Source organism: Eschrichtius robustus, chromosome 4, assembly GCF_028021215.1.
Source record: "Eschrichtius robustus isolate mEscRob2 chromosome 4, mEscRob2.pri, whole genome shotgun sequence".
NCBI lineage: Eukaryota > Metazoa > Chordata > Mammalia > Artiodactyla > Eschrichtiidae > Eschrichtius > Eschrichtius robustus.
In genome coordinates this window covers 43,747,729-43,772,037 of record NC_090827.1, presented here as the reverse complement: position 1 = coordinate 43,772,037, position 24,309 = coordinate 43,747,729, and the positions used below count along the sequence as shown (strand labels likewise).

The window sequence follows — 24,309 nt, the reverse complement described above, 5'->3', positions numbered from 1 at the left end:
TATATGCCCAGTAGTGGGATTGCTGGATCATATGGTAATTCTATTTTTAGTTTTTGAAGGAACCTCCATACTCTTCTTTACAGTGGCTGTATAAGGTTACATTCCCACCAACAGTGCAAGAGGGCTCCCTTTCCTCCACACCCTCTCCAGCATTTGTTGTTTTCAGATTTTCTGATGATGCCCATTCAAACTGGTGTGAGGTGATAATTCATTGTAGTTTTGATTTGCATTTCTCTAATAATTAGTGATGTTGAGCAGCTTTTCATGTGCTTCTTGGCCATCTGTATGTCTTCTTTGGAGAAATGTCTATTTAGGTCTTCTGCCCACTTTTGGATTGGGGTGTTTGTTTCTTTAATATTGAGCTGTGTGAGCTGTTTATATATTTTGGAGATTAATCCTTTGTCTGTTGATTCGTTTGCAAATATTTTCTCCCATTCTGAAGGTTGTCTTTTTATGTTTATGGTTTCCTTTGCTGTGCAAAAGCTTTGAAGTTTCATTAGGTCCCATTTGTTTATTCTTCTTTTTATTTCCATTACTCTAGGAGGTGGATCAAAAAAGATCTTGCTGTGATTTATGTCAAAGAGTGTTCTTCCTATGTTTTCCTCTAAGAATTTTATAGTGTCCGGTCTTACATTTAGGTTTCGAATCCATTTTGAGTTTATTTTTGTGTATGGTATTAGAGAGTATTCTAATTTCATTCTTTTACATGTAGCTGTCCAGTTTTCCCAGCACCACTTATTGAAGAGACTGTCTTTTCTCCATTGTATATCCTTGCCTCCTTTGTCATAGATTAGTTGACCATAGGTGTGTGGGTTTATCTCTGGGCTTTCTATCTTGTTGCATTTATCTATGTTTCTGTTTTTGTGCCAGTACCATATTGTCTTGATTACTGTAGCTTTGTAGTATAGTCTGAAGTCAGGGAGTCTGATTCCTCCAGATCCGCTTTGTTCCCTCAAGACTGCTTTGGCTATTCGGGGTCTTTTGTGTCTCCATACAAATTTTAAGATGATTTGTTCTAGTTCTGTAAAAAATGCCATTGGTAATTTGATAGGGATTGCATTGAATCTCTAGATTGCTTTGGTAGTATAGTCATTTTCACATTATTGATTCTTCCAATCCAAGAACATGGTATATCTCTCCATCTGTTGGTATCATCTTTAATTTCTTTCATCAGTGTCTTATAGTTTCCTGCATACAGGTCTTTTGTCTCTCTGGGCAGGTTTATTCCTAGGTATTTTATTCTTTTTGTTGCAATGGTAAATGGGAGTGTTTCCTTAATTTCTCTTTCAGATTTTTCATCATCAGTGTATAGGAATGCAAGAGATTTCTGGGCATTAATTTTGTATCCTGCAACTTTACCAAATTCATTGACCAGCTCTAGTAGTTTTCTGGTGGCATCTTTAGGATTCTCTATGTATAGTACCATGTCATCTGCAAACAGTGACAGTTTTACTTCTTCTTTTCCAATTTGTATTCCTTTTATTTCTTTTTCTTCTCTGATTGCTGTGGCTAGGACTTCCAAAACTATGTTGAATAATAGTGGTGAGAGTGGACATCCTTGTCTTGTTCCTGATCTTAGAGGAAATGCTTTCAGTTTTTTCACCATTGAGAATGATGTCTGCTGTGTGTTTGTCGTATATGGCCTTTACTATGTTGAGGTAGGTTCCCCCATGCCCACCTTCTGGAGAGTTTTTATCATAAATGGGTGTTGAATTTTGTCAAAAGCTTTTTCTGCATCTATTGAGATGATCATATGGTTTTTATTCTTCAATTTGTTAATATGGTATATGACATTGATTGATTTGCGTATATTGAAGAATCCTTGCATCCCTGGGATAAATTTCACTTGATCGTGGTGTATGATCCTTTTAATGTGTTGTTGGATTCTGTTTACTAGTATTTTGTTGAGGATTTTTGCATCTATATTCATCAGAGATATTGGTCTGTAATTTTCTTTGTTTGTAGTATCTCTGTCTGGCTTTGGTATCAGGGTGATGGTGGCCTCATAGAATGAGTTCGGGAGTGTTCCTTCCTCTGCAATTTTTTGGAAGAGTTTGAGAAGGATGGGTGTTAGCTCTTCTCTAAATGTTTGATAGAATTCACCTGTGAAGCCATCTGGTCCTGGACTTTTGTTTGTTGGAAGATTTTTAATCACAGTTTCAATTTCATTACTTGTGATTGGTCTGTTCATGTTTTCCATTTCTTCCTGCTTCACTCTTGGAAGGTTATACCTTTCTAAGAATTTGTCCATTTCTTCCAGGTTGTCCATTTTATTGGCATAGAGTTGCTTGTAGTAGTCTCTTAGGATGCTTTGTATTTCTGTGGTGTCTGTTGTAACTTCTCCTTTTTCATTTCTAATTTTATTGATTTGAGTCCTCTCCCTCTTTTTCTTGATGAGTCTGGCTAATGGTTTATCAATTTTGTTTATCTTCTCAAAGAACCAGCTTTTAGTTTTATTGATTTTTGTTATTGTTTTCTTTGTTTCTATTTCATTTATTTCTGCTCTGATCTTTATGATTTCTTTCCTTCTGCTAACTTTGGGTTTTGTTTGTTCTCCTTTCTCTAGTTCCTTTAGGTGCAAGGTTAGATTGTTTATTTGAGATTTTTCTTGTTTCTTGAGGTAGGCTTGTATAGCTATAAACTTCCCTCTTAGAACTGCTTTGCTGCATCCCATAGGTTTTGGATCATCGTGTTTTCATTGTCATTTGTCTCTAGGTATGTTTTGATTTCCTCTTTGATTTCTTCAGTGATCTCTTGGTTATTTAGTAACGTATTGTTTAGCCTTCATGTGTTTGTGTTTCTCGCGTTTTTTCCCCTGTAATTCATTTCTAATCTCATAGCGTTGTGGTCAGAAAAGGTGCTTGATATGATTTCAATTTTCTTAAATTTACTGAGGCTTGTCACCCAAGATGTGATCTATCCTGGAGAATGTTCCGTGCGCACTTGAGAAGAAAGTGTAATCTGCTGTTTGGGGATGGAATGTCCTATAAATATCAATTAAATCTATCTCATCTATTGTGTCATTTAAAGCTTCTGTTTCCTTATGTATTTTCATTTTGGATGATCTGTCCATTGGTGTAAGTGAGGTGTCAAAGTCCCCCACTATTATTGTGTTACTGTCGATTTCCTCTTTTATAGCTGTTAGCAGTTGCCTTATGTATTGAGGTGCTCCTATGTTGGGTGCATATATATTTATAATTGTTATATCTTCTTCTTGGAATGATCCCTTGATCATTATGTAGTGTCCTTCCTTGTCTCTTGTAACATTGTTTATTTTAAAGTCTGTTTTATCTGATATGAGTATTGCCACTCCAGCTTTCTTTTGATTTCCATTTGCATGGAATATCTTTTTCCATCCCCTCATTTTCAGTCTGTATGTGTCCCTAGGTCTGAAGTGGGTCTCTTGTAGACAGCATATATATGGGTCTTGTTTTTGTATCCATTCAGCAAGCCTGTGTCTTTTGGTTGGAGCATTTAATCCATTCATGTTTAAGGTAATTACCGATATGTATGTTCCTATGACCATTTTCTTAATTGTTTTGGGGTTTTTTTGTAGGTCCTTTTCTTCTCTTGTGTTTCCCACTTAGAGAAGTACCTTTAGCATTTGTTGTAGAGCTGGTTTGGTGGTGCTGAATTCTCGTAGCTTTTGCTTGTCTGTAAAGCTTTTGATTTCTCCATCAAATCTGAATGAGATCCTTTCCAGGTAGAGTAATCTTGGTTGTAGGTTCTTCCCTTTCATCACTTTAAGTATATCATGCCACTCCCTTCTGGCTTGTAGAATTTCTGCTGAGAAATCAGCTGTTAACCTTATGGGAGTTCCCCTGTATGTTATTTGTTGTTTTTCTCTTGCTGATTTCAATAATTTTTGTTTGTCTTTAATTTTTGCCAATTTGATTCCTATGTGTCTTGGCGTGTTTCTCCTTGGGTTTATCCTGTATGGGACTCTCTGCGCTTCCTGGACTTGGGTGGCTATTTCCTTTCCCATGTTAGGGAAGTTTTCAGCTATAATCTCTTCAAAGATTTTCTCGGGTCCTTTCTCTCTCTCTTCTCCTTCTGGGACCCCTATGATGCGAATGTTGTTGCGTTTAATGTTGTCCCAGAGGTCTCTTAGGCTGTCTTCATTTCTTTTCATTCTTTTTTTTATTCTGTTCCGCAGCAGTGAATTCCACCATTCTGTCTTCCAGGTCACTTATCCGTTCTTCTGCCTCAGTTATTCTGCTATTGATTCCTTCTAGTGTAGTTTTCATTTCAGTTATTGTATTGTTCATCTCTGTTTGTTTGTTCTTTAATTCTTCTAGGTCTTTGTTAAACATTTCTTGCATCTTCTCGATCTCTGCCTCCATTCTTTTTCCGAGGTCCTGGATTATCTTCACTATCGTTGTTCTGAATTCTTTTTCTGGAAGGTTGCCTATCTCCACTTCATTTAGTTTTTTTTCTGGGGTTTTATCTTGTTCCTTCATGTGGTACATAGCCCTCTGCCTTTTCATCTTGTCTATCTTTCTGTGAATGTGGTTTGTGTTCCACAGGCTGCAGGACTGTAGTTCTTCCTGCTTCTCGGTACTGAGTTTTTGTGTGTGTGTGTGTGTTTTAATATTTATAGCAAATGCCAAATGATATAAATCTTTTATGAACGACATATCAAAATCTCACTCTGCAGTGCTGAGAACAGAAGGTATAGGACCTACTGCCTATGACTTGAACTGTGACTTCTGAGCAAGTGTGTGAGATTAAGCTTTGACCTCCAGCTTATAAATGGGGCTGTGAGGATAGGAGTATGTCACAAAGCACACTGGAAGCCAACTCTTAGACCAGTAGGGAAAGGAGTATATTGACAGTAACTAATTAGAACATCTTATCCCTCATTCAGAATAAATAAACAGTGATATTAAGTTCACTTATTAAAAATAGATTCACTACCCTAGCAAGAATCTCTTGCTTACTTTTTATGCCAAACTCCTTCACTTGCTAAATAGAGATTATGTTAAATCCAGAGGCGAAGAAATGAAATGCGTACATTTGGCCAGATTATCTCTGGTTTAAGTCAAAAAAGAAATGCTTAATCAGCACCTGTTGTGGCTAGTTTCAGGCATGAATAACTGTCTGGAAGAAGGTAAGAAACAATACCAGAAACACCAACCATAAAGAAACAAGTTAATAAACTGGACTTCCCTAAAACTTAAAACTTCAACTCTCCTAAACACAGTTAAGAAAATGAAAAAACGAATCACTGACTGGGAGAAAACATTTGGAAAGCATTTATCTGATAAAGGATTTGTACCCAGAACATGCAAAGAACTATCTAAACGTAATAATAAAAACAAACATACAGATTTAAAAAAAGGCAAAAGATCTGTATAGAGACACTTCATCAATGAAGATATATGGATGACAAACGAACACATGCAAAATACTCAACATTGTTAGTCACCGGGGAAATGGAAACTAAAACCACAAGATATCACTACATACTTATTAGAATGGGTATCATACCAAGTATTAATGAGGATGTGGAGAGACCAGAACTCTCATACACAGTTGGTAGGAATCTAAAATGGCACAGGCACTTTGGAAAACAGTCTTGGCAATCTCTTAAAAAGTTATATACACACCTACCATATGATCCAGCCATTCCGTCCCTAGGTATTTACACAATATAAATGAAAACATATGTTCATACAAAGACATATACGAATATTCATAGAAGCTTTATTTATAATAACTCCAAACTAAAACAAACAAAACCCCCAAACGTCCATCAACAGGTAAACAACTGTTGTATATCTATACAACGAAATACCACTCAGCAATAAAAATGCATGAGTAACGTATACAGCAACATGGATACATCTTAGTTATGCTAAGTATAAGAAGCCAGGAAATAGAGTATATACTGCATGATTCCCTTAATATAAAATTCTAGGAAATATCAACTAATGTATAATGGCAGAAGGCAAATCAGTGGTTGCCTGGGGATGGGGGCAAGGGAAGCAGTGTGTGTGTGTGTGTGTGTGTGTGTGTGTGTGTGTGTGTGTGTGTGTGCTGGGGGGTGGGGGAGGGCAGTGGGCAGGAGACAAAGATTAAAAAGGGGAATGAAGAAAATTTTAGGGGTGATGGGTATGTTCCTTATCTTGATGGTGGTGATTGTTCCATGGATGTATATATATGTCAAAACTTATCAGTATATAAACTTTAAATATGAGCAATTTTGGTAGGTCAATTATTCCTCAATAAAGCTATTTTTCAAAAAATAATCAAAAAGATAAGATTTATACATTTGGGAAGTAAAAAGAATGAAAAATCTGTGATACGTATCCTCTAAGATGGTCCCAATGATCCTTGCCTCTTGGTATTTATGCCCATGTATAATCTTTCCTTGAATGTGAACTAAATTTAATGATTTGTTGCTAGGGAATGGAATGAGGCAGAGGTGATAGGATGTCATTTCCAAGATTAAGATACAAAAAACCCTGTGGCTTCTGTCTTGGACTCTCCACACACATTTCCTCTGAGGAAAGGCAGCTGCCACATTGTGAGCTGTCCTATGGAGAAGCCCATGATATAAGGAATGAGGGAGGCAGCTGGCTAAAAGCTATCAAGGAATTAAGGCCATCAGTCCAATAACCTTCCAGGAACTGAAGACCTCAGCCCCATAGCCTGTAGGGAACTAAATCCAATAACCATTAAGATTGAGTTCAGAAGTAAATCTTCTCCCAGATGAGCCTTCTGATGAGAATGCAGCCCTGGCCAACAGTTTGACTACAGCCTCATGTGAGACTCTGAGCCTAACTAAACTACAGCCTCATGTGAGACTTTGAGCCTAACTAAACCTGATCCACAGAAACTGTGAGATACGAATGTTTGTTTCTTTAAGCCATGAAGTTTTGGGGTATGCAGTTCTGTTCCAGCAATAGATAACTAATATAAGATCTAAGTCACATTTATATAAAAAAAGTCTTCAAAGCAAATTTATCCATTTTGGATATATACTTTTAGAATACAAAGAGAGTATTTGACTAAAACTACATTAAATGGGGGCTTAATTTTCTTATGCAATATGAAGTCCAGAGGTAAGGCAGTCCAAGGCTAGTGCAGTGTGTCAAAATGCCACCAGAGACCCAAGCCCTTTTAATCCAGGCCCGGCCATTCTTAGGGAACGTCTTCATCCTAACACTTGTTACCTTAGTGTCACAATATGATCTCATGTCCATATCACAGAAAAGAAGAAGGGGTTTTGCCTTATCAGGAAAGTGAACATTTTCTCAGAAACCTCAAGCTAGTCTTCCACTTACATCTCATTCATCAAAAGTGTTTCCCACTGCCATTCTTAGATGCAAGGGAATCTGGGAAGATAAACATTTTTTAGCAAGACACACTGCTCCCTCAGCATAGTAAACGTTTTGTTAGTAATGAAGAAGGGGGCAATGTTTATTAGACAGACAACCAGCAGTATTTGCCAAAGTCATACATTTTATTTATGGTAAAACCAAAAATATTGCAGGAGTTTATAGAAGGGCAAGAACACAGTAAGCTATGGGAGCTTGAGAAGGTTTCTGAGGGGAGATGTTTAGAACTGGCTAGGGAGAAAGGAAAGACAAGAGAATTCTCAAAGGGGATAAAAGCAAGAACAAAAAATCATGAAGACAGGAAAATGTAACAAGGCCTAAAAATAAATTACCCTGTATAAAGCTTTTAATTGCATAACTAAGTTTAAAAAAAAATCCTGAGTGATGAATATGCATGTTGTTTCCTAGCAAGGAAAAAAAATGCATCATCATAGATATGCAACAAGCTCCTACTGTATAGCACAGGGAACTATATTCAATATCTTATAATAAACTGTAATGGAAAAGAATCTGAAAAAGAATACACACACACACACACACACAAACACATATAACTGAATCACTTTGTTGTACACCTGAAACTAACACAACATTATAAATCAATGATACTCTAATAATAATTTTAAAAATGCAGCATCATGTTTAAGAGATGAGACATGGGCAAAGGATCTGAATGGGCATTTCTCTAAGGAAGATATACAAATGGCCAGTAAACATATGAAAAGATGCTCATGATTAGTCATAAGGGAAATGAAAGTCATAACCATAATGAGATACCACTTCAAACCCACTAGGATGGTTGGAATCAAAAAGTCAGGTAACAACAAGTTTTGGTGAGGATGTGATGAAACTGGAACCCTCATACACTACTGGTAGGAATGCAAAATGGTGCAGCCACTTTAGAAAACAGTCTGGAAGTTCTTCAATCAATGAAATATAATGTTATCATATGACCCAGAAATTCCCAAGAGAAATAAAAACATATGTCCACATAAAAACTTGTACATGAAATTTTATAGCAGCATTATTCATAACAGTCAAAAGGTGGAAATAACATAAATGGCCATCAATTGATGAGGAGACAAACAAAATGTGGTATATCCAAATAATGGAATATTATTTGGCTGTAAAAAGGAATGAAATACGGATACATATTACAGCATGGATGAACCATGAAAACATTATGCTAAGTGAAAGAAGCAAGTCAAGAAAGACACATATTATGTGATTCCATTCATATGAAATGTCCAGAACAAGGAAATCTAGAGACAGAAAGTAAATTAGTGGTTGCCTAGGGCTGAGGGGGTGTAAGTGGGCTGCTATGACCTTGGTTCAAACCACCATTACTTCATAGCTGGATGATTCCAAGAACTTAACTACCTGGTTTCCTGCTTCCATTCTTTGTTTGCTAATGGATTTGAAATGCCTAGAACAGTATCTGGCACACAGAGGAAAGTAAGTATCCAATAAATCTGTTGTTGTTATTTTGACTTCAAATCCTGTGTTCTTTTTCAGTTTTTTCTCTTGATTTATTTTGTGGGTATGAATCTATCATGGGAGCATCCAAACCCCCTTCCTATTTTGGCGAATGGCAGGCACCAAAAGGAGGCAGCTACCTCCCACCATAGAAACTAGAAACCCCAATTATTTACTTCCCCAGTTCCCCTGATAACTAGAGTGTGGGCACATGGCCAAGGCTTGGCTAGTCTCATGTACCTCCAGAATTGTGAGCTGGTACAGAAGTTTCTTGGTGGTTTTTTGTTTGTTTGTTTTATTTTGGTGGCAGCAACATCTGGTTCTTCAGCCAGGAGTGCCAGTGGAGTTATCTTCTGAGGTCAGCAATGTCAACAGAGTTCGGTGCAGTGTTTGAGGCACCAGTATCCTCATCAGAAAGGCTTCATGGTGTGTTCTGGCTGTGTACCTTCCCTCAGTTCCTGCCTACTATTAGAACTGTGTGTCCACCCTTCCCCATGATTCTGCAAGTCTATCTTATATCTTTCAATAAATTTCTTTTCTGCTAATGTCAGCCAGAGTTAGTTTGTGTTGCTTGTAATTAAGAACACTGACTGGAAGAAGACTCCCCATAAAGTTGAACCTTCTTAAACCCAGGAGCATCATTTTAAAAAGTGGTGTTTCAGGAGGATTTTCCTGTGAAGAAACACAATCTCATATAACCTCTAAACAGAGAGAAATTAATTTACTTTACTATTGTTGATTAACTTTTCCTGTTCTTGTTATCTTCCAGAAAAATCGGGATTCTTTCTCCCTTCACCCCAAAACAAGTCCACAGCCCCTTTCCCTAAAGTTTCATTCCTTGCCTATATAGTAGTCCCCTCATCTGTGGTTTCAGATTCCATGGTTTCAGTTACCTGTGGTCAATCACAGTCTGAGAATATTAGATGGAAAATTCCAGGAATAAACAATTCATAAGTTTTAAATTGCATGCCATTCTGAGCAGCATGATGAAACGTTGCACCTTCCTGCTTCATACCACATGGGACGTGAGTCATCCCTTTGTCCAGTGTATCCTGCCCATTAGTCACTTAGTAGCCACCTTGGTTATGGGGTTATTGTCATGGTACCACAATGCATGTTAAAAATTTAACAGAAACCACTAAATGAAAGAGGATTAAGTAAAACAAATTTCTTTCTTACAAAGCAAATCTATTATTTTAAATTGTGGTGGCGTACCTGAGATTCCAGAACCTCCAGCTTACGTTTCCTGGCGTGAAGAGCTTTACTTGGAAAAGCCCAATAATAATTAGATGTTCCAATTCTCTCACAGTCAACCATACCATCATCAACCAAGCTTTGAAGGACTTCTTTTACTGACATAGCAGCTAGGAGAGATAATTTTTTAAAGACTTCATATTAAGACACATCATAAATCAAATTAAAAGGCCAATAACTGGGGAAACACTTGCAATAAATATTACAGATTGAGTCAGTAAGTTAATAAATAAGGAGCTTTTAAAAATAATAACAAAAGAAGACAAATACTCCAACAGAAAAATAAAATACATCAATGGGCATCTATAAAATATGTATGGTCAGGGACTTCCCTGGTGGTCCAGTGGTAAAGAATCCGCCTTCCAATGCAGGGGGGATGCGGGTTCAATCCCTGGTTGGGGAACTAAGATCCCACATGCCGGGGGCAACTAAGCCCGTGCCACAACTACTGAGTTCGCGCGCCTCAACTAGAGAGCCTGCGTGCCGCAAACTAGAGCACACGCGCCCTGAAGCCCACGCACCACAACTAGAGAGAGAAAACCTACACGCCACACTAGAGAGAAGCCCACGCACCACAACGAAGAGCCCACATGCTGCAACTAAGACCCGACACAGCCAAAAAAATAAATAAAATAAATAAATATTTTTTAAAATGTACGATATTTGTAATAATATCGTCAATAAACAAGAAAAATGTTCAAACCCACTAATAATTGAAGAAATGCAAAATAAAGCATGAGATACAATTTCTTGACTACCAAATTTAAAACACTAAAAATTGTAATAAAGGGTTCAGGGAAATGGGTACTCTCAACATGGGTGGAAAAATGTATCAATATGTACCTAAAACCTTAGGTTTATGCATATCTCTTATACAGAAATTTCACTTTTATAAATTCAGCTAAAGAAAATAATGATGGATATGTATAAGGATGCTTGTCAAAGCACTGTTTCAATAGCAAAACCCTGGAAATCAGTACAATAACGGGACTCAAAAGTATTTTTTTTTGTAATGATATACAATGCGTTCATTAAATTTACGTTATAAAATATTTAATGGCCTGGATATATATACATCCAAAATGTAATATATAGAAAAGTAAGTTAAAAGACAGTATGCACTTATGTGACAGTAGTTATCTTGAATTAAGGTTAAGAGGCAATTCTTATTTCCTTCTTTTTGCTTATTTTTCGTATTTTTTTCCAACAATGAACATGTATTACCTTTCTTGCTAAGGAAACTAAAACAAAACTACTAGGTAAAATTAAACAATAAATAAATAAATATATTGGTTAGGGGTAAGATTAAATATCAGAAAAGAGTTTTTAAAATAGCATGTAAAAATACAAAGTCATAGTTCACAAATGTTTGAAATTATAAACCATTCTTACTTTCTATTAAGTAAAACTATACCAAGAAATTATCCGTATTTTAAAGTCCATTTTAATTTTTCCTAGAGCAGATCCCCCAATTTAATAAAATCTATTAAAGATTTAATAAATAAAAAAATAAAGTCTACACCAAATGCAAAACATTCAACCTCATTTATAAAGAAGTACAAACTGAAATGAAATGTCAAAGAATTCTAAAAATGAAAATAGTTCTGAGAAACAAACTTGGGTATAATAGCCTTTCCTGAAGGCAATTTGAGAACACACATAAAAAGCCTAAAACTAGACAAGTCTCTTTTTCTATTCTATTTCTGGGGACATTTCCTAATGAAGTAATATGAGATGTGGAAAAAAGTTTACAGCAGGGGGAGAGGAAGGGGTGAATAGGTGGAGGAGCACAGAGGATTTTTAGGGCAGTGAAAATATGCTGTATGATACCATAATGACACCATAATGATGGATCCATGACATTATACTTTTTGTCCAAACCCATAGAATGTACAACACTAAGAGTGAATACTAATGTAAATTATGGACTTAGTGTGATTATGATGTGTCCATGCAGGTTTGTCAACTGTAACAAATGTACGATGGTAAATGATGTTGATAATAGGGGAAGTTATGCACGTGTGGGGGCAGGAAGTACAGGAGAAATACTGTGCCTTCCTCTCAATTTTGCTGTGAACCTAAAAATACTCTAAAAAATAAGTCTTAGAAAAAATTTATGGATGGCATGTTAATTACACATTAATTTTAGCAGCAAAATTTGGTGACAACCTAGATGGTCAACAATAGCTAATGGGCTAAACAAATTATGGCACAGTGGGTGGCCACAGAATGAAACATTAGGAGATGTAGATGTTGTAAGTCATTTTTTTTAAAGCAAATGACATAGGAAGGTGTAGATGATATGATGGTATATGGAAAAATACACGAACACAAAACTGTACATGCAGCATGGTTCCCTCTCAGAGAAATGGACAGATACATACAAACACAGATAAACAGAACCGAAGAATAAGATATCAAAATACACCAAAATGTTAACAGTGGTGATCTCAGAATAGAGGGATTATGAACAACTTTTATTTTTATTATATTCTTTATAATTTCCAAATCTGTTAAAATAACATGTATAGCTTATATAATCAGAAAGTAAGGTTTAAAAAAATATGTATCATATGTAGTGACCCCTCAAAAGATAACCCCCAGAACCTGTGCATGTGACCTTACTTTGGAAAAGGTTCTATAGAGAGGTAATTAAGGACCTCATGATAAAATCATCCTGGATTTAGGGTGGGTCCCAAATCCAATAACACGTGCCCTTATAAGACACAGAAGAGGAGAAAAAAAAAATGGGGAAGGCCATGTGAAGGCAGAGGCAGAGATTAGAATGATGTGTCTATAAGCCAAGCACTGTGGGCAGCCACCAGAAGCTAGGAGAGAAGCATAAAATGGATTTTCCCTCAGAGCTTCCAGAAGGAACCAACCCTGCCAACACCTTGATTTTAGACTTCTGGCCTCCAGAACTATGAGAAAATAAATTTCTACTGTGTGAAGTAGAAATTAAGTTTATGGTAATTTGTTACAGCAGCTGTAGAAAACTAATACACTATGTAAATCACATTTAACAAATACCAGAACATACATGAAGTTTTTACTTCTTTTGAAGTAAATTATACCCATAAATAAATACATGTGTATAATTGTGTGTATGTATACGTATGTGTGCACGCACACAGGCATGCGTGCATATTCCACTTTAGTTTCACTAGAGCAGATACTTCAAACACAAGAATCATGGTCATGGCCCAGAAACATTATACAGGGACTTTTTTTTTTTTTTAAATTTATTTATTTTATTTTTAGCTGTGTTGGGTCTTTGTTGTTGCACGTGGGCTTTCTCTAGTTGTGGTGAGCGGGGGCTACTCTCTGTTGCCATGCACAGGCTTCTCATTGCGGTGGCTTCTCTTGTTGTGGAGCACGGGGTCTAGGTGCATGGGGTTCAGTAGTTGTGGCACACGGGCTCAGCAGTTGTGGCTCACGGGCTCTAGAGTGCAGGCTCAGTAGTTGTGGCACACAGGCTTAGTTGCTCTGTGGCATGTGGGATCTTCCCGGACCAGGGATTGAACCTGTGTCCCCTGCATTGGCAGGCGGATTCTTAACCACTGCGCCACCAGGGAAGTCCTATATAGGGACTTTTATAAACATTCTTCATCTCTAGAAATTTACGTTTCCATGAAGTGAAAGACTGTTGCAGGAAAGATGACGGGTATTTACCAAAACATTCTGGCACATTTTTGATACTTACTAATGCCTTTTTCTTTGGGAGCAATCTTCTCCATGTCTTTTAATTGAAATACATCTTTCTGTTTAAAAGAGTTGAAAGATGAAAAACATGCATTTATTTTCTACTATATATTTATATTTACCATAATTATGTTTATAAAATATTATACTAAAAAACTATGACTGGAAGTGAATAGTGCAATAGAATCGAGAATTTTAGAGCTAGAAGAAACTGTAATTATCTTGTTCAATACCTTAAACAGAACCTAAAATGGACAGATTTTGCATGAACATACAATTCTTTAAAGTAACTGGAGGGCAGAATGCAAAGAACATCTTCCCAATGAAGTATAAAATCTAGTTATGATGAATCATTTGTTAACATGAGATAATCAGCTTCTCTGACACTGATTTGAAGAAAACACAAATAGTGCTTTGCTTAGCATATACCATACATCACAGATTAGCAGTTCTAACTAAAAGCAAAACAGACAGCTGTCAAGATTTATTTACATTTAAGGTTTCATGGAAGAGCCACACCTAAGTAAGAAAAACATACAATTTATGGCTGCCTATCAGTCATTCACCTATACATGCTGCATGTCCACCACATGCAAAGCAAAACATTATGGGAAGATATACACAGAGAATATTTAATCTTATGGTTGGAAAAAAAATCTATGCAGAATACTCCTTTCTTCTTGTAATAAGCTTTGGCTGAACCGGTAAAAAGAACTCGGATAATAAGAGTGAAATATTTGAAAAGACTGAAGTATTCAGCAATTAGAACAGAATTATTGTGATTATTGTTATGGAAAGCTGGGATCTATTTCTTCCAATATAAACTTGAAAAGGTAACTTCAATAGGATGGAAATTAGACATCATAAAAATTTAAAACTTCTGCTCATCCAAGCACACTGTTAAGAAACTGAAAAGACTGACTGGAAGACAGTATTCACAAAACATACCAGACGAAAGACCAGTAGCCCAGATATACAACCCCCTGCAAAAAAGATGAATTGATAGATGGATAAAGGAATGGATAGATGAATATATATATATATGATAAAGCAAGTAGAGTATAAAATGTTAACGGCAGAATCTAAGCTGGGCATATAGGTATTCATAGTGAAATTCTTTCATCTTTAATAATAAAATGTTGAAAAAAGTAACTTCATCTCAGTACACTTAAGATTTAGTAAATTAAGGAAAATACTAAGTCATTGGTTCTAGAGTGTGAAATAAATTTTTGCACATCTGGGAATAAACTGTTAAAAGAGAATTCTGTAGGGTCTCAGAGAACATGCAGTAAATTACTAACTTCAGGCCTCTAATGCGTTAAAAAAAAACCCAATTAATCAAACCTATTCGCAAATACCTTGGGAAAAAGAACATGAACTCATTGAGACATCTGCCTAGATGTGGTTATCAAGGAAAAGCCCCAGACATACTGGCTGCCCCAGTGGAGTTGCTATGTAAATAAATGGGCTTGCAAAGAACTAGCCTCAGGACCAAAGTGGTCATTTAAGTGGACAGAGAAAATGGTCTCAAGTAAATATTGGTTCTCCCCTACATTAAAGAGATAATAAAGGAGAGATGAACACAATGGTTCTAGCTCTCAAAAACAAAAAACTATGTGTAAAGATACCATGGAAGACACACAGTTATAAAGTTAGATAACTTTTAATTAAGCACTTATGACCTGAGCATTATAATGTTTTACACAGATTATTTCATTCAATCCTCATACCAACTTTGTGAACTAGGTACAATTATTATTAGCCTTTTTAAGAGATGAAGAAACTGAGACTTAGGTCAAATAACTTGCTTAACGTCACAAAGCTATTAGGTAAAACAGACTTCAGGTACAAGTTCTCTATCTTTGAGCTGTACTGTGGCCATGTTCTTCCTAAGTGTAACAGGCAAAGAATTAGTAACTTCAAATAAATCTATGTATGTATTCATATGAATTAATATGTAGAGGAATATATGAACTGAAATCAATCAATTAATACAATTAATTCCTATCTTTACCTAAAAACTCATTGACTATTGAACTTCTTTAACCTCTAATACTCATTATAGTCATGGTACCTAGTCATTAGTGTCTTAATGTCATTGAGAGCAGAGTTGAAAAAATTTTAATCAAAAACAGCCAACAATATCATAAAGAACAAATTAATTTCCCTCACCACTCTCCCCAGCTTTCCACTGCCTGCTAGGAATTAAATCTACTTTTCTTGCTCTAAGACCATAGGAAAAATATTTCAACTCAGCAGAATAAATAGTCATAATCTTTACCTACAAACTTTATCAATTTATCGTCCTAATCATATCATCATTATTAATATGATACCCTGTTCTGAATTGCCAATGACTTTTAGTAAGTCATTGTATGTAAGTAAGACTAGTAAGATTTCGCTTAAAGGGCAAACAGTTAAAAAAAAAAGTGCCCACAATATTTCACTTGTTTCACTGAGAATCTGCATTATCAAAATGAAAATGTCAAGTATTATCATTACTTATTAATTTTACATTCTATTTTGCCGTTTTCCCCACTTTCTTCATATTGATATTTGTAAATAATGAAAATAGCCAGTAGGTTGGGGCCAAACCAGACTTTGAAGGTCCTGTCAAGAGGTAAGACGTAAGAAATTAATATTTTTGTAGGTCAAAAGTTTGGATTTTAATCTGGAAGCAAGAAAAGCCATTGTACAGCAACATGTGAAGAAAACAGGCTCTAGAGCCAGGTGACTGGGTTTGAATCCTGGTTCTGCCACTTAGGAGCAGAAACTTCAAACATATTTCCTGTTAGTGGCAGGCACGAATAACTGGAATAAATTAAGGAGGCTATGTACCATCACATACGTGTTATACCATATGCAGGCTTATAAATGTAAAGAGGCTATATTTAGCACTATCTCTATAATCAGATGATCCCCCCTGGGTTTTTATCCTAGTACTATCACTTCTTGTTTCGAGATACAGGGCTGGTATCTTAGGCTGTGTCTCAGATGTCCAGATCTGTAGAATGAGGATCTCAGAGGGTGAAAAAGGATAAAATCAGATAACTACACCAAGTGCTTAGAATAGTGAATGGCACCTAGGAAGCACTCAGTAGATGTGAGCTATTATCATTACTATTTTCAGGTAAAAGGGGACACAATCAAATATATGCTTCAGAAAGTTAATTATGGTGCCAGAGTATAGGGCAGTCTGGATAGAAGAGACTCTACAAATCCTGGGATAGGATTCTTTCATGCTCCACAGCTCACAGGAACCACAAGTGTTTGTAGAATTTTATTCATTCTTTAGGAAATTGTTCACTATTGATTTCTAATAAAAAAAAGTACAGTTAACACTGGATGACATAAACTTAAGGAGAAAATTACACAAAATACTAAAAATCTTAAGGAAAACGACTTACCGTCTCAAAAAATATTTCCATCATGCGGGCTCTCTTTTCCTCTGCACTTAGTCCTTTTTTCTTCGACTAAAGCACAAAAGTTAAAAAGTAAACAGTGCAATTAAAAACAAAAACAAAAACAATGCTTTTTAAGACAACTTGGTTCAAAACATTATCAGAAATAATGCATGGTCTCATCTGAGACCAAGAGGTTTAATAACTCTCAGAGCGAGGCCTCAAGACGGATTTTAACAACGCTACTACTTTATGACAAGCCTTGTGGTAGGTGCTGCCAGTATAATAATAAGAACTGTGACTGAGACAGTGCCTGGCATTTTGTAGAAGTTCAATATTTATCAAATGATCCAATAAGTCACTGTATTTACCTTCAAAAGACTTAATCTCTCAGGGAAAATAAATAGACATAACTACTTATAATTAACGAACAGGTACATGTACAAATTGCTACCCAGGAAAGAATAAATTAATTCCACCGGAAAGGGAGGAGGGTTAGCTAGGAAGGCTAGAGATGAACAGGATTTTGGCAAGTTGAGAAATGGTGAGAAGGGTGTCCTGGACAGATCACACACAGGCACAGTGTTACAGAAGTACATGGAATGCTCCAGAAAGACAAACACTCAGGGACGATTATTATACAAGTGGAGTGGCAGATGAGATGAGAAAGGTTGTCTGGGGCCAGATTATGGAAGGCTGACTGTCCAGCCAAAGAGAGCAGACTTTACTTCGGGCCACGAGGAGCTACTGAGCAATTTCTAAAGCAGGGAGTGACACGATAAGAGTTAGGTAGCATTGTGGAGGGCAGGCTGGAGGAAGGAAAACCATGTCCAAGTAGAAAATGAAAGCCTACTTCAGGTTATTATTATCCTGTCACTACCCTTTAGCTAACTTGAAATTAAGATAATTATAAGATGGAACTGAGGGACATACCCGGTGGTCCAGTGGTAAAGAATCTGCCTTCCAATGCCAGGGATGCAGGTTCGATCCCTGGTCAGGGAACTAAGATCCCACACGCCGCGGGGCAACTAAGCCCGCGCACCACAACTACTGAGCTCGCATGCCTCAACTAGAGAGACTGCGTGCTGCAAACTACAGAGCCCACGTGTTCTGGAGCCTACGTGCCACAACTAGAGAGAGAAAACCCGCAGGCCACAATGAAGAGCCCATGCACCGCAATGAAAAAGACCTCGCGTGCCGCAACTAAGACCCAACGCAGCCAAAAAAATAAAGAAAATAAACAATAAAATTAAATAAATAAATATTTTAAAAAAGATGTAACTGAAATGTATTTTAATAATAAATTTTACCATATATTTTATATAGGGTATATACCTAAAGCCAAAGCCTGAATTTTCAAAACGCCAAACTTCCTCAATGCAAATATTCACAGAAAATAACAAAAGAGAATGAGAACCATAATCTCTAGTACTCTCATGGAGGCTTCCACACTAATGTTTCTGAAGTAATCTGCATCTTTCTTAAAAATTGCATGGGATTATAGAGGAACATAAATTGTTTAGTAAGAACTTTAAAATACTTTATACCACGTAAAAAGCAGACATAAATAAACCAACAATAATAAACCTATCCAACCATAAACTCCATCAGAAACGAGAGCCTACACTAGACAGGGAAAGGAATTTGGAATTGCCGTTCTGAATGCATTCCAGAGTACGTGGTCTAGAAACCCATTAACCCCTTTTCACAGCAAATTATCCAATGTTCCTTGATGAGTTGCACAGGTAAAATAAGTAGCCTCAAAGTTTAACTTTTTCTCTTTTCCCTCTGTCCACAATTTTAAATACTGCAGTTCCCCAGGGTTCTTTCTCTACTGATCCCCTCTCTCCTCACACCTTTTCTTTGATCTCACCTGCTTTCATGGTTTTAACAAACACCTATGCTGAGAACTCAAATCTTTATATCATTGGATTAAGTGGGCGCCTGAGCTCCAATCTCACGTACTTACCTGTCTGCTGAATAGACGTCAAACTCAGGAGGTCTAAACTGACCCCTCCTCTCCCACATCTACTCCCCAAACCTGCTGTTCTGGATCTTGAGTTCAGTTAGATTCTACCTTGTTCCCCGAGCCAGAGGCCTGGCAGTCACCCTAGGTTCTTTCATCTCTCTTACTCCACATCCAACCAATCACAAAGTTCTGCCAATTTCAGAGCTTAACTGTTTCTCAAATCGATCCTGTCTGCTCCATCCCTACTACCTCTACCTTAGTTCAGGCCTTCATTGTCTGTTCCCTACTACATACCTGCAGTCTGTTAACCATGCTTTGTCCCACCCTCCAGCCACATTCTACGCTGCCAAAAAGCAAATCTCTCCTTTGCCATGCCTACCCATGCCTCTCCCTTGCTTAAAACTCCCTTGCTTAAAACTCTCAACCATCCAGAAGTATCCAATCACCCTAGAATGACATACAAGGTCTTCTGTCACCTGACCCCAACTTATCTCTCACAGGTACCACTCCCCACCTCAAATTTACCATAACAACATGAAGAACTGAGCAATTTAAGCTGTAATACAAAAACTACTTGTAATTCTCCACTTGCAGCATGCTCTTTCCCATTTCTGTGCCTTTTTAAAAATGTTGTTCTATCAAAAACACCTTCATTTCATGCAAATCAAAACCGCAATGAGGACTTCTCTGGTGACCCAGTGGTTAAGAATCTGCCTGCCAATGCAGGGGACACGGGTTCAAGCCCCGGTCCGGGAAGATCCCACATGCTGCGGAGCAACTAAGCCCGTGCGCCACAACTACTGAGCCCTTGAGCCGCAACTAATGAAGCCTTCACGCCTAGAGCCCATGCTCTGCAACAAGAGAAGCCACCACAATAAGAAGCCCACGCACCGCAATGAAGAGTAGCCCCTGCTCGCTGCAACTAGAGAAAGCCCACGTGCAGCAACAGAGACCCAACACAGCCAAAAAAAAAAAAAAAAAACCCCAAAAACAAACAAAACGAAACGAAACAAACAAACAAAAAAACCACAGTGAGATATCACCTCACACCTGTCAGAATGGCCATCATCAAAAAGACCACAAATAACAAATTGGTGACAATGTGGAGAAAAGGGAACCCTCGTACACTTTGGTGGGAATGTAAATTGGTGCAGCCACTGTGGTAAACAATGCACAGCTTTCTCAAAAAATTAAAAATAGAACCACCATATAACCCAGCAATTCCACTCCTTTGTGTATATATCCCAAAGAAACAAAAACACTAATTCAAAAAGATACATGCACCCCAGTGTTCATAGTAGCATTATTTACATTTGCCAAGATATGGTAGCAACCTAAGTGTCCATCAACAGATGAATGGATAAAGAAAATGTGGTATATGTATAATACACATATACATATGTACTTATATACATATGTACATACACACACACACACACACACACACAATAGATTTTTATGACTCAGTCATAAAAAAGTGGCAACATGCATGGACTTGGAGGGCTAAGTGAAATAAGTCAGAGAAAGACAAACACTGTATGATATCACTTATATGTGGAATCTAAATAATACAACAAACTAGTAATAAAACAAAAAAGAAGCAAACTCACAGATATAGAGAACAAACTAGTGGTTACCAGCGGGGAGAAGGATGTGGGGAGGGGCAAAATAGGGGTGGGGGGAGAACAGGGTTATTATGGGATTATATGAAATCATATGTGTGAAACTTGAAAACTGTAAAGTACTATAGCATTTAAAGACTCTTTCATTCAATAAAACAAAGCAAAACAAAACAAAAAGAGTTCTTCAGAACATGAATTGCCTTTGCCTTCCCAGAGGTTAGTGCCAGGTTAGAAGAGCAGTTGTAAAGACCAGCCCTCAATTTCAGGACCATGTATCTAAAATTTGAGGCCGTTCAGACTCCCAAATCCCACAACACCCCTCTGCACTCCCATAAATACATTTCAGGGAGAACTGATAATAAGGAAGTCTGTGATAACCATTTATTGCCTTACTTGGAGAGATAAACCAGAGGAATCTCAGTTCCAAGAAACCATACACTACGAAGACACGTTCACTAAACCCAGGGTAGAGAGCTAGAGTTCAGTACTACGTTATTAGCCTCCCTTCACACTGGCTTCTGCAGTGTCTGAATAAAGCAAGATATCCACACTCAGTTAGAAGGCCCATTCAGCTATTTCTCTAGTCCAGTTAGTCTCAAACTGCCATACACAGAGATTAGAATCATCTCAGGAGCTTTTAAAACTGCTGATGCCCAGGCACATCCCATAAGAAATGAATCAGGATCTCTGAAATGGGGCCCCTTGGCCCCATATTTTAAAAATCTTGAGGTGCTTTAATTGTGCCCCAGGATTGAAAACACTGTTTCTCTCAGCCCAGAATCTGAAGGTTAAGTTAGGGGCACTGTGGGGCAATGAGAACCCCTTTAGGAATTTAATCTGTGGCTGCATCAGTGGAAAATAGAGCCAAAGTTTTAGAAAAGGCTCCTAACATTTTGTTATTATAAACTGCTCCCTGAGAGACCCTGGACTCCGCAAGAATCTGCCAATAAGAGGCAGGCAATGAGGAGAATCTAATGTCCTGAGGGCACACTGTTTTAGGAAAGCTCTTATCACTCAGCTCAACAGCTTATGAAAGTGACTCAAGAGATATGGATGAAAAAAAAAAAAAAGAAATATGGATGAGCTGTATCATCCGTTAACACTGATTTCAGGCTAATTTATTCATCAGTCTCCTTCACCACTACAAAGAGTTTTCATTGCTAACCACCGTGGGAGAGTATCATGGCCAGAATTAAAGTAACTAATGTAAAAGGATGCCATATTACTTCATATTTAGAAATTTCTCCAAAAAATCAACAAGGGCTCATGTAATACTTAGGATTAAAGAACATCTCCTTGTAGTATGAGTTAGAGATACACTCAAATTAGTAAGTAAGTGGCCTCAAAATTTGACTTGAGGACAATGAAGGAAACTTCTCCAACTAGGAGTTAAAGAAATCCTAAGTGGTCCAGTGGTTAGGGCTCTGCGCTTCCACTGCAGGGGGCACGGGTTCGATCCCTGGTTGGGGAACTAAGTTCCCACAAAAAAATTTCCTAAAGTCAGCCCTGTTGATCACTAATACAATTTTGAAAAATTAAAAGTAGATGATAATTGCTGCCCTCAGAAGTGGCAGACCATACCACATTTCTCCAATTCCAAAAATATGCTTGGACTTATAACAACTGTTTACCCAGCAAGCGCAACCAAAATCAAAACAAACAGCTATTAATTCACAATCAGGAAAAAGAACAAAAGTTATCTTTGATCAACATAACACTAAACTTAGTTCTTAATAATACATGAAAAATAGGAAGTATGTCTCTTACAAAAAGTTTTATTCTAACTTGTTCCATGTTTCTCCATTACTAGCGGTAAACATCAGAAAAGAGTTAATAGCACATTAAACCATTTAGTATTAGAAGGTATGTAGGTGTAGAGAGATATTAGGTAAAAAGACAAAAACAAAAAAATTAATGCATATGGGCTGCATAGTACTCAGTAGTCAGTTCTATCAGGCCAGTAACTCTATAAAGGAGAAATATGGTATCACGGAACACTGGTACCAGATTTAAGGGTGAGCCTGTTTGGCTTCCTACACCATTTTATGCCCAGGTGGCTGGGTTGTTAGTTTAACCACAAAGAAACCGTTATCAGTTTTGATTACATCTGGACAAGAATCTTCAAATAAACATCGTACAACCTATATATCTCCGTCCACCACCAGCTTGGCAAAATAACGGCCACTTAATTAAGATATTAAAATCTTAGATCCACTTCATTAGACGTTGATTCTCTGCCAACAGAAGGGGGTGGGGGATGACACTTTGAAGGTTTATGAAAATGATTTGATGAGCAGAAAGACATTAAATTCACAAAGAGAAAGAGACGATTTGGAATCTAACCAGGACTTAACCCATCAGGCAATGCAAGGAAGACGAGGTCGGTACGGTGCTTCCCTAATAAAGCGACTCCGGAAGCACAAAAGGGCAGCCCTGCCCTTCGTAAAAACCAACGCATTTTCACAGAAATCCTCTGACTGGCATAAAATGAAGATTTGTTAGGTCACTTTGGAAATTGTGAGCAATACTGAAATGGGCTCTAAATGCTACAACGCCCCAAACCACTCAATCTTCAAAGATCAAGCAAGCTCCTCGGGCCCCGGGAACCCCCCGGCGCTGCCCGCCGACACCCGTTCCCTGTTCTCCACCGGGGGCGGCGCCTTGGTGGCCGGAAGCGGGGAGCCTGGGCACCGCTTCTGAAGTGACTCGTGGCATTGCTGACAGACTGCTGAGTTCGTGAGACACTCGGGGCACGTTCTCGAACGCCCGTAGTTAACCTGACCCGCCCGGGAGGGAGGCGGGGGGCACAAGGACGGGGATCCCAGCGCGGCGCCTCAGCCTAGGGGCTCAGGCGGCGGGAGCCGGAAAGCGCCGGGCGGCCGGGGCGTCGACCTGGCTGGGTAGCCGGCCTTTGCAGCCCGCCCGGGGGCCAACGCCGGGCCCGCGTGGCACGCAGCCGAGGGGCTCTGCAGCCGGGCCACTGTGGAGGAGGGGGACCGAGGAGCGCTCCCCTTGCTCTTACCATTGCGCGGGCGGCGCGTCTTCCGGCGGCGGGGCCTAAGCGCGGCGAGGGGCGGGGCGGGCCCAGGAGGGTTTGATTTTGGCGCCGACACCGCCCCGGGGGCGGAGCAGCGAAGGGGAGGCAGGGAAGAGAGACCGGCTGTCGCCCAGACGGCGCGCAGCGACCCCTGGCGGCTCCGCGGAGCGGCCGGCCGGCCGGGGTGGGGCGAGGCCTGTCCTGGGGGCGGGGCCTGGTTGCCCGCCGGTCCGTCCTGGTCGATTCAAGATGCTGGCGAGCAGGGTCTCCCAGCTGCTTCCGCCTCTTCGGTCCTGCGTGCTGACTGTGACTCCTTTTTTTTTTTTTTTTTTTTTTTCAGAAAGTCGAGCCCTCGCCTTGACTTCTTTCTTCGCTCAGCGGAAACGCGGCCTAAGTTTGCCTTAAAAAACAGAGGCAGTTTGGCTGCTGGAGAAGGAAACGCTGCCTCCATCAATGCGGATTTGCCTGGTCTGGGGCGGACTTTCTTCTCTCTTCTAATTTTACG

At 38.5% G+C, this 24,309-nt stretch overlaps 1 protein-coding gene across 1 annotated transcript in view; it reads right to left on the bottom strand.

Annotated features, from left to right (window-relative positions):
- The window catches only part of MND1 (meiotic nuclear divisions 1), a 78,789-nt gene extending 54,924 nt beyond the window's left edge, over window positions 1–23,865 (bottom strand). The window contains exons 1-4 of the mRNA XM_068542084.1: window positions 23,790–23,865; window positions 17,183–17,248; window positions 13,777–13,834; window positions 10,035–10,183 (exon numbers count right to left, since the gene is read on the bottom strand). Coding sequence (XP_068398185.1) covers window positions 10,035–10,183; window positions 13,777–13,834; window positions 17,183–17,248; window positions 23,790–23,792 — 276 coding nt within the window. The 5' untranslated portion in view covers window positions 23,793–23,865. The remainder of the gene's footprint in view (window positions 1–10,034; window positions 10,184–13,776; window positions 13,835–17,182; window positions 17,249–23,789) is intronic.
- Between the last annotated feature and the right edge of the window lie 444 nt (window positions 23,866–24,309).